This window comes from Eulemur rufifrons, chromosome 6 (genome assembly GCF_041146395.1).
Source record: "Eulemur rufifrons isolate Redbay chromosome 6, OSU_ERuf_1, whole genome shotgun sequence".
NCBI classification, from domain to species: domain Eukaryota; kingdom Metazoa; phylum Chordata; class Mammalia; order Primates; family Lemuridae; genus Eulemur; species Eulemur rufifrons.
In genome coordinates this window covers 98,406,651-98,417,226 of record NC_090988.1, presented here as the reverse complement: position 1 = coordinate 98,417,226, position 10,576 = coordinate 98,406,651, and the positions used below count along the sequence as shown (strand labels likewise).

At 40.5% G+C, this 10,576-nt stretch overlaps 1 protein-coding gene across 3 annotated transcripts in view; it reads right to left on the bottom strand.

The window, feature by feature from the left end:
- Positions 1-5,716: 5,716 nt before the first annotated feature.
- Positions 5,717-10,576, bottom strand: part of ATL3 (atlastin GTPase 3) — a 54,168-nt gene continuing 49,308 nt past the window's right edge. For all 3 annotated transcript variants that reach the window (XM_069471694.1, XM_069471692.1, XM_069471693.1), the window contains exon 13: positions 5,717-10,149. In XM_069471694.1, coding sequence (XP_069327795.1) covers positions 10,063-10,149 — 87 coding nt within the window. In that variant the 3' untranslated portion in view covers positions 5,717-10,062. The remainder of the gene's footprint in view (positions 10,150-10,576) is intronic.

Here is a 10,576-nt window from a genome sequence, read left to right as displayed (position 1 = left end):
TATATTAACTGCCTGTAGTTACCATGTTGTACAACAGATCTCATGAACTTGACCAATGTCTCCCCAAACCCCCAAGCCCAGCCCCCAGTAACCACCATTCTACTCTCTACTTCTGTGAGTTCCACTTTGTAGGGCCCATACATAAGTGAGACCATGCGGTGTTTGTTTTTCTGTGCCTAGTTTATTTCATTCAGCATAATGTCCTCCAGGAAAATAATTCTGACCTTGTAAACCTCCTCACATAATTTAGTTGCTTCTTTACAACTTACTATTCTTTATCCAGTTCAATATAGAAGTAACTGACACCAACTGCTTCTCTGGGTCTTCATTTCTTTACGAGGGCTCCGTGCCAGTTAAAACGTGTATTACAGAAATTTGCACACACAGGGCGACAACCACGTGAGGACACCGGGAGGAGACACCACCTACCAGGCCAGGAGAGAGGCCTCAGGAGAAACCAGCCCTGCCAACACCTTGCTCTCAGACTTCCAGCCTCCAGCACTGTGTGTATCCCACTTCAGAGAGAGAGAGAATTCAGCCTGAAGTTCTTCTGTCCTTCAGCCCTGAGGGCTCCAGGAACAGAGAAACCTGGGAAACGGAGACTAACACAAAGAGAAAGGAAAATAGATGCTGGACAGCAAAATCAACAAATATCCAAAGCCATCTGTTTCTAAAATGTTCCTGGCAATGGCTGGGGAATCCCAAAGCCATAAAGCAAGAGGACAGTCATCGGCTGAGCTGGTCTGCTCTCACGTCTTCCCTCCTTCCTGAAGGCACATCACTTACGATGAAGTTCAAACCATTTTAAGGATAGGCACTGCATGGTAATTGGGATATTTAAAACTCTGTATGGCTTCACAACCATTAAAATTTTTAAAAACTAAAAAAAAAAACATTGCACGCCTATAATCCCAGCACTTCGGGAGGCCGAGGCTGGAGGATCACTTGAGGCCAGGAGTTCAAGATCAGCCTGGGTAACAGCGAGACCCCCATCTCTACAAAAAAATAAAAAAAATTTAGCCAGGTGTGGTGGTGCTCACCTGTAGTCCCAGCTACACAGGAGGCCAAGGTGGGAGGATTGCTTGAGCTCTGGAGGTCGAGTTTGCAGTGAGCTATGATATCACCACTGCATTCCAGCCTGGGCAACAGAGCAAGACCCAGTCACTTAAAAAACAAAAAAACAAAATGAAGTAAAAAAAAGAAGAAATTTGTATGCTTTTCTCCTGTGAATCTATCTTATATCAATTAATTCTCAGGCCCAGCTTGGACCTTAAGAGGATGAAGGTGGAATTTTGCTTCCACCTACAAAATTGTATTAAATTTAAAGCCATTCAAAGGCAAGGGTCTAGCAGAAAGAAAGTACTTTTAACTATTGGGTCTTATGCCAGTGGATATCCCCAAAACCTTGCATAAAACCTGGCAGACCGTGGGCATTCCATGAATGAATAATGACCCAATGCAGGCCATTCCTCTGCACTGGGCTCTGTCTCCACAGGCGCGGAACCAGCACTGATTCATCTCTACATGCCCACCACTCTGGTGCCAGCACTGAGCCTTGCATTCAGGATGCTTGGACCAAATCATGGCCCTGACATTTGCTAGTTCTAGGGCCCAGGGCATGGTTCCCTCTCTGAGCCTCAGAGAGGCTTTTGTTTGCCTATAAAATGGGGTGATGATATTGTATAATGTATAAGAATACATTCCTCAAAGGGAGAGCAACAAATGATACGATGCCCATTAAGTGCTGAGCCCAATGTCTGGCACGTGCTAAATCCTCAATCAGGACATGTTGGCTGTTATTAACATGAGAGAGATGTGCTCATCAACATCACACAGTATTCACCAGTTTCCCAACAAGGAGGGTCAGAGGCAGTGTAAGTAAACGCCAGAGCTTTGTGTGTGCAATCACTCACCCAACAAGTGTGCGGCATACTGAGTAAGTGACTTATCTGTAAGATCAACCAAACCCAGCAGGGAGAGGTTCAGTTTTGAAGAAACCAGACTGACTTCTGCCTCTCCTCTCCCTATGCTTCCAGAAGGGCCCACATATCACCTCTCTTACCTTTTCTTTTTCCTGTGGCTGTGCCGGGAAAAAGCAAAGCAAAACAAAAAATATACTGGGGGGTGGAGGAGAGCCGTGCCAAGGGCTATGTATTTTTACTTTTCACACAACTCTCAAAAGTCAGGCCCTAGCTCTTGCTGAGAGACTGCCCCGTGATGCCACCTCTAACTAGCAAGCCTGTCCTTAACCCTCACACCAAAGGGGTGAACAGGTGGGCTGCGATGCCAGGATCCAACTAGTGTCTGACTCCAGCTTCCAGGCTTTTCTGCATAGCACAGCTGTGGGCCCCATTCCTATTCTTGTGACAGAAGGGAAAATACTAACTTTATTTATTTGCAGTCTCTCCATTCTCTGCCTTCTGAGGATGGGTCCTCCAGTGTTGAGCCTAAGAATACTGAGTTATAGAAATGCCCCCTGTATTTCTGGAGACAAGATTTGATTTCAGAAGTCAAATAAGGCTTTGCCTTGAAGAAAAAATAAATGTGTTAGTTCAAAAGCTGCCTCGTCTCAGGAGGGCGTCTTGTTGGTCAGTAGAAGCTGTACTTCAAAGAGACAGCTGTAAACTGGGCCTTTGGTTCTCACCTGTTTTGAAAGACAAGGCAGGCCTCCCTTAGGACCAAAGGTTGCCGGAACTGACAGGTAGACCCCCCCCCCCCAGATGAGAGCTAATCAGATAGATATGCTAATGCCCAAGCTGGGACCAGATGGAACCATGCAGTTAAAGTAATTAACACAAAGCACAGCCCATGTTGACTTCTGGGATCATCTCTGTCTCCAAGAACACAATCACTGGAGCCAAGATGTCTCTGTTTGTTGCTAAAGTAATAGCCTTATCATAAAACTTAGAAGTTTGCCCCAAGACGATTTTATAACTCATTGTTCCCCTAGTTAGAGTTAGTTAAAGGATCTGTAGTAGCCTTTTAGGAGACCTTGACCCTAAAGCAAACTGCCTGTTAGTATGCAAATCCCGTTGCCCTTGGCAACTGGGAGCCTGTATGTACCCTATAAAATACCTGTGTGGAGTTTCAGTCGGGGATATATTTTATGCGGGTAAAAATATATCCATCCGGATACCCTCCTTTATCTATTTTCATAAACATTTACTTTATAAACTATATCTTTGGCTCTGTGTATTATTATTGCCATTACTTTATTTTTTATTTCTGTTTCCTACTATTTTTCATCCTTTGCAATGACCCCTGCCTGAGAGACCTGATCGGAAGAAAAAACCTCTTTGCGGGGAGCGTAGCTAACTCCCCGCACTCCAGGACAATCTGTTGCGAAGCTGACTCTCTGAGGAAGAATAACTAAGCAGGTGGGAGGAAAAGGCCCAGGCTAATTAGCTGTGCGGGGCTGCAAGACCCCGCGGGGATTCTGAGCAGGTGGGGTGGGGAACACGGAGACCAGGGCAGGAGAAGGAAACGGGGAGAGGGTGAGGAGAGAAAGCGGGCACCAGACTGCATCTAAGGGAAGCTGTTTGTGATGCTTCTTTACACACAAGGAACAGAATCCACAGATTTCACAGCATGAGGGTTTCTGTTGCTTAACAGCAACTCTCAAAATAGGAGCTCGTCTCAGGGGAAACTACTCATCAGCCAACTGAATATAGGGTTTACACACGTGTCCAGGCCACTGTGGTAAGGCTTTGTCAATATGCCAACTTTTAGTTTGCTCTGACCAGAAAAATCAGGTTTTTATGAAAGAAAAGGTGAAATATAACTTCCTTCTGAATCCCCTACCTTTGAAACTCCTCAAGTCCAAGGGAAGAGGAAAGAGAACAAAGCCCCACTGAAATGCCCTGAAGAGCTTCCTCTGCATAAATGTGCAGCAAAACCATCTCCACTTCCCCTTAAAATAACATTCCAGAAGCTTTAACCTGGGAACTGTCCCCGGGTCTCCCAATCCAATGCCTACTAAATGGCCAGTCTGGGAAGCTGGTAACCGCAAAGGATATTTGTTTTTTTTTTTTTTTTTTTTTTTTTTGAGACAGAGTCTTGCTCTGTTGCCCGGGCTAGAGTGAGTGGCATGGCGTCAGCCTAGCTCACAGCAACCTCAAACTCCTGGGCTCAAGCAATCCTTCTGCCTCAGCCTCCCGAGTAGCTGGGACTACAGGCATGCGCCACCATGCCCGGCTCATTTTTTCTATATATATTTTTAGTTGTCCATATAATTTCTTTCTATTTTTAGTAGAGACGGGGTCTCGCTCTTGCTCAGGCTAGTCTCAAACTCCTGACCTCCAGCGATCCACCCACCTCGGCCTCCCAGAGTGCTACGATTACAGGCGTGAGCCACCACGCCCGGCCCAAGGATATTTGTTTTGATCTGCCCAGCAGTCTTTCATTTGGTGACTCTGTGGTTCTGGTGGAGCTGCCAATCACAGTACATCACCCTGGCTAGACACCTGGGACCTCAGTCTGGCTGGTTATGGTGCCCCACCCCCCAGGTTAGTGTTGACCCAGGGAGGTGCAAGCCAAACCAATCAGAAGGCTTCTCTGGGAGAGACATGCACACAGTTTTAATAGGCAGGTCAAAAACAAAGCCTCTTTCCTCTGAGGACATTAAAGTGGGATGACATAAGCCTGGAACTCTTTGTGCCTGTGCTTCCTGGGGTATGAAGGAAACCCATCTACAACAGCAGATAATTAGGTCACTGCATATTGGGATGAAAGCCCTGTTGACATTTGAGTTTCTACAGTGCCTGATGTCAGTTTTGCCCCTAGACATCCAGTCACAAGAATCTTTTTCCCAGTTATGTTTCCTTTTCTTCCCTTTTTTGATTAAGCTAATTAGAGTTGGACTTATTTTTTGCAGACTGATATACACGATAATCAAAGGCAAGAATGTCAAATGCCCAAAGGCAAGCCTGTCTGCCTGACGTCTCCCCATCCAAAAACCATCCAGAACAGACCACACGCCTCACCCTGGTCTTTCCTTCTCCCCAGAGTATGCTGATGAGGGCGTCAGCACTGATGGTAGCAACCAAGCACTGCATCTTTGTTTTCACCGTACGCTTCACATACCAACCTCAGAGTTAGCCCCTTCCCTGATAAACTGGGATGAGCTTAAGTGCAGCACCTAGCCTAGCACCTGACACAAGATCATGACCAGGGATGGATGGATAAAGGCTGCTGATCCCAACAGTGTGTTTCCAACTGTGGAACAAATCTTTTCACTATAGGGCTCCGTTTATGTCTAGCTATTATTCAATATTTGAGAAGTACAATGCAACCTCCCCACTGCCTCCAAGGTCACCAGTGAAAGGGAAAGCTTTCAGTAGAGGTTTACCTTCCCTGCCCCCGGCCCCAAAGAGGAACCATTTAAACAGCTGGCTCCAGATGGGGCAACCAAATGGAAGTGTCACAAATAAAGAGGTCTTCACAAGTCCATGTTACTATAAATAAAATTCATGCTCACTCTTAAGCAACTCCAACAGCAGAGCCTTCTCGGTACTATGATAGAAAGTTACTAGTTCACTAGTGCTTTGCAGGACAGAGAAAGTTGACTAACTGGAACCACATAGTCACATTTTACCCCAGGTTATCTTAGAAGTCCTATTCACTCCGCCAAGCCCAATTCTATTTCATAGATCCTCCCATATGAAAAGAATAGAGACAGAAAAACACAGATAACGTGGCGTTGTGATCTTTATTCCATTAAATGACCTTACAACTAGGAGTGAAACAGAAACATGCTTTTAATATACTAATAGCATAATCTCATCCCATTGCACTTTTTAAAAACTGTACTAAATTTTAAAGCCATTCAAAGGCAAGGGTCTAGCAGAAAGTACTTCTAACAAATCTTTTTAAGAAAAGAAATCTGAGGAAAATTTGTGTATGTACAAGATTAATATTAACTCCTTTTAAGGCTTACGTCCATGATAGCATTTATTCATCTAAATTAGCAAACTTTGGGAATCAATGCAATCTTCTCTTGATCATAAAAATACATTTAAAGTTTTGTTCTGGCACATAAAATTCCTTCCCAAAGAAAATTTCTTTCAAAACCTTTCTGCCCCTAAATTTAGAAAAGTTCCTGATATTGGATACTCAGGTCACTATCAAAATTATAATCCTGTTCTTCCTTTTTATTCATTATTTTTATTTGCAGTTTAAAGTTTTCTGTATGCTAAAGATTTAGGGGTTCAAGTCATAGCGCTGAATTTGGCTTTTAAAAGAAAAAAAGAGTCAGGCACAGTGGCTCATGCATGTAATCCCAGCACCAGGGGAGGCTGAGGTGGGAGGATGGGTTGGGCCCAGGAGTTTGATGTTACAGTGACCTATGCCACTGCATTCCAGCCTGGGTGACAGAGGAAGAGTCTGTCTCTTAAAAAAAAAAAAAAGAAAGAAAGAAAAACAGCTATCCAAATTGCTTTTTAAAATCCTAATTACATCTGTTAATATACAGGATGCTTGTACATTCATTTTTCAAAGAAGGCACTATAACAATTTAGAAACTAAAATAGCTTTAAGGTGCTTAGATAATCCTCTGGATTAAAGGCATCCTTACTGCTCTGAACACAGTAAACTTCTGGTGATTGTATCTGGTAGGAGACCACCTATTCTGAACCGCAGGTAAAAGGCATCCACTTGCCTCCAGACTAGCGAACTGCACTTTCTCGTTGGTACTTCTCATCTCACCGAGCAGTCTAACCACCTAACATACTGTTTATGAAGTGATGATTCCAGGGCCACAGCCCAGACCAACTGAGGCAATCACTGGGTATAAAGCTGGGAATCTGAATTTCTTTAAACAAGCCTCCTAGGTAATGAATCTGAATTTTTTTAAACAGGTCTCCTAGGTAAGTCTTATGCACTCCAAGGTAGATGAGAGCCACCACTCAAAACATAGCTACAGTATGACTTACCATAACAAAAAGAAAACTATTCAACTACAAATCGTCTTTTCATCAGGCTTCTTAATGTCATTTTAGAAAATTAATCACATAGTTTGTACTTTCATAACTGAAGTTTGTCTTCATCACACCCATATACCTTGACTAAAATTTGTTAGATCCAAACATTAGCCATAGCTCTATAAAGACTTCCATATAAGTTACATTGTTTAAAAAAAAAAAAACCTATGAAAAGATAAAACTATTTGTTTTACTACTTTTGCATACTTAATTTTGCTATAACTCATACATACATACATACATACTCATCCAAACTCATCCCATCCAAGGCACCATTTTTATAAGCTAAGTAGAATACATGACCCACTAAAGAAACAAGTTGGATTTCTGTTTGTGTAGGTTTGCCCATAGTATTTTACTTCATGTTAGAGAAAACAGTAAAGCAGAAATAATATTCACAGGCAATTTTACCAAGTATAAAGTAGGTGTTAAAACATAAACCTCCACGGAACAGATTTCTAAATACACTGAAAAAATAAGGTATGACTCTAAAGATGTTTTTGTCAACATACATGACAGTTTGTCCTCCTTTTATCTACAAACTAATCATAGAAAGATTTCTCAGTGAAAGAATTAAAATTTTGATCCTATTATTTTTACTATAAGAAGCTAACTGGAAGTTATTTAAATTTATTAATAGCAACATTTGACTTCTGGAATGAATTATTTCGAAAACCTCTTTTTATACATTAATGGAAATGTGCTCCATATACTGTTAGGAATGTGCAAATTAAAACTGCCAGGAGCAGCAGAGCAACAGACACTGCACAACACCTACAACCTGAGCTCCTGACCTACTAATCAAAAGCTGAGAGAAGGTAAACAGGTAAGTCATTCTTTTCAACCTGGTTATAAATCTCCCCAGGACTATATATAGCCAGCAATGAGAATGCATCTTTTATTGAAAAAGCTGACATAAAATCATCAACTTACAGTTAAAAAAAGAGATCAAAGAAAACTCACAAGAACCCTCACTGAGAAAACTTTATAAACATTTTCCAAAGGGAGAACAAGTTAACTAATAAAGACCAAAAAAGGGGCTTCCTCTGGGTAATTAAACCAAGGTTATTCCCTTATGAGACTAAAACAGAAATGGTGAATTTAAATAGTAACTAAGCTAAGATTTCATTAAATCATATGTTATCACTTTTTTAAAACAAAGACCTAATAACTTTAGTCTTAGAATGAGTTTTAGACACATTATCCCTTCTCACCACTAAAAGTTGGACCACTTTTGACAATTACTCTGAACTTATAAATGTACTTACAGAATACATTAAAAACTAAGTATCTCAAAATCTATAGGACCTGCTACTTAAATTATGAACCGTCAGAGAGATGAGAGCCTACCTGAAAATGCACCAAAATTTCAGGAGCTTTCAGTTTAACAGTCAAAGCTCGGTATCACTGGTAAGTACAAGTAAACAGTTTTTAGAACAAGCTGGAATTTTTCTAAAATGTAACAGCAAGTAAAATAGCAAGAACTTCAAGGCAAGATGGTATACAAATACGAAAAATATATAAAATGCTCGGAATTAATTTAGGACTTATAAAAATACTTGAGCGGTAAAGTATTAGTCCAAAAAATTCTTGATAAAGAAATTACATGCTAGAAGAGACTTTCTTTTTTCTACCTTCCATTCATACTTCATGTATATGAAATTTATATTTTGCCTAAACCCTCCAACCTCCCTCCCACAACAAAAATTAAATTATCTCAAAAATTAAGGCTCACACACCTGAATGTTTATATAAATACTTGCAGGCAAGTTTTAAGATGTTTTAAAATCCACAACAATTCACCATTATAAATCAAAGGAAAAAGTGACTAATAGATAAAACTTATCACCTAATCAAGGTAAATAAAAAAAAATTCTTACATATGTCTAGATATTGTTTATATTTGAATAGGACTTTGGTTCTTACTATACCAAAGCTATTTTAAAGCTACCAGACTAGTCAAAAGTAAAGTTAAACAAAAGAAGATTCAGTAAATAAAATTGATAATTTTAGTTTCATTATTAGAACATTGGACAGTGCATAGCAGTATGCAAATTAACATTTGGATAAAGACCTTAAATCAGGTTATTTAATTATTAATTATTGCTAAGCCACATGAAATAAGACATTAATTAAAGGTAGCAATATTTGGTAATATCTTTCCTCTAATTCTTAACAAAGTTCTGTTCTTATGCAGAACTCTCAAAAACAAAACCTCTCAAATGACAACCGTGTAAGAGTTGTGTGTAACATACATACATATATAAATCTATAGTGAACCTGACCAAGGCACAAGTTCAAGAGACTTATCAGAGGTCTCGTGATTAACTTAAACTCAGCTTTTTTTCTTACAGTATCTAGCTCAGTCCTTTTATTATTCGAGGAATATATGCCTCTTTTTCTAGAAAGAAGCTGTGAGAAAAAAAATAGAGCATGTTACAACAAAACTGTCAGCCTGTTGGGTAAAAAACCTTACATTTCAGAATATGGCATATTTAAATATAATATGATTTTCCCACATTATGTGGCAAACAGGATTCTATAACATTATAAATAAGATTTGTAAAGTGTGATGGCATCATTTTCAGTTACTCTTTAGTTCTTAAGTTCTTCTAAGTTTTGTAAACTTTTAAAAAAAGGAATCCTTCTCAGAAGTGTAAAGAACTGAGAAGTTTCACCCCAAAATGGCATCTTTCACGAAGTTGTCCTCCATCCCCTCCCCACTGTGTCTGCAAAACCATGGATTCAATCTTAAAAGGCACTAAGTGGCACATAGAGAACTTAAAAGCTGCATTTTCATTTTTTTCCTTTAGCTTTCTCCCCCATAAAGTGCACAAAGCAGAGAGTAATAAGAAAATAAACACAGGCTTGGATTTATAACAGCAAGGAAGGAAGTGCTTCCAACAGAAATGGAAGTGTGTTTAAGAATCTGAAACCACAGGAGAGGTCAGTTCGTTTATTACGGTGCCACGTTTCGGCTCTTCCTGGAATCTGCCACTCCTCTGGACATGGACCTGTGGCCGCGGCGAAAACCCAGAAATCAGTAGGGGCTGGTCGGGTTCTTGTTGGATCCTCATATTAAGAGCTATTGAGCTTTTTTATCCACAGGTTGTCTCTCAGCAACTGAATCCCTCACAGCAGCCTGAGTGGAATTGCCAATATGAGAAGAAGCCTGCAAAAGTCCATTTATTCAATATGTAAGTTAATAAAACACAACAATAAGAGAGTAAGCCCTTGGAGATAAACTTTTTAAAAAATGTCTCCAATATCACTATGTCACAGAACATAGGGAAATAAAAATGCCAGGGGCGAGGGGAGGCTATGGCAGCAGCTAAGCCCCAAGACAGTCAGCGGAGCATCTGCTCTGTAGTTGGGGTGGATGGGTATCTCCACCGGCTTCACAAGCTGCTTGGCCTAACTCATCTGCTCGTATTACTCAGAAAAAGAAATAAGTCATCTCTAAGGTCATGTCAATGTCAAAAAGCCACTGGCTTATCGGGAGATTTTAAATGAAAGAGATGCCATCCCATTTTCTAACCCAATAGGACTCAAAACAGAATACTTTATTAAGTTCGTATATTTTGCAAAGCTCTTAATTT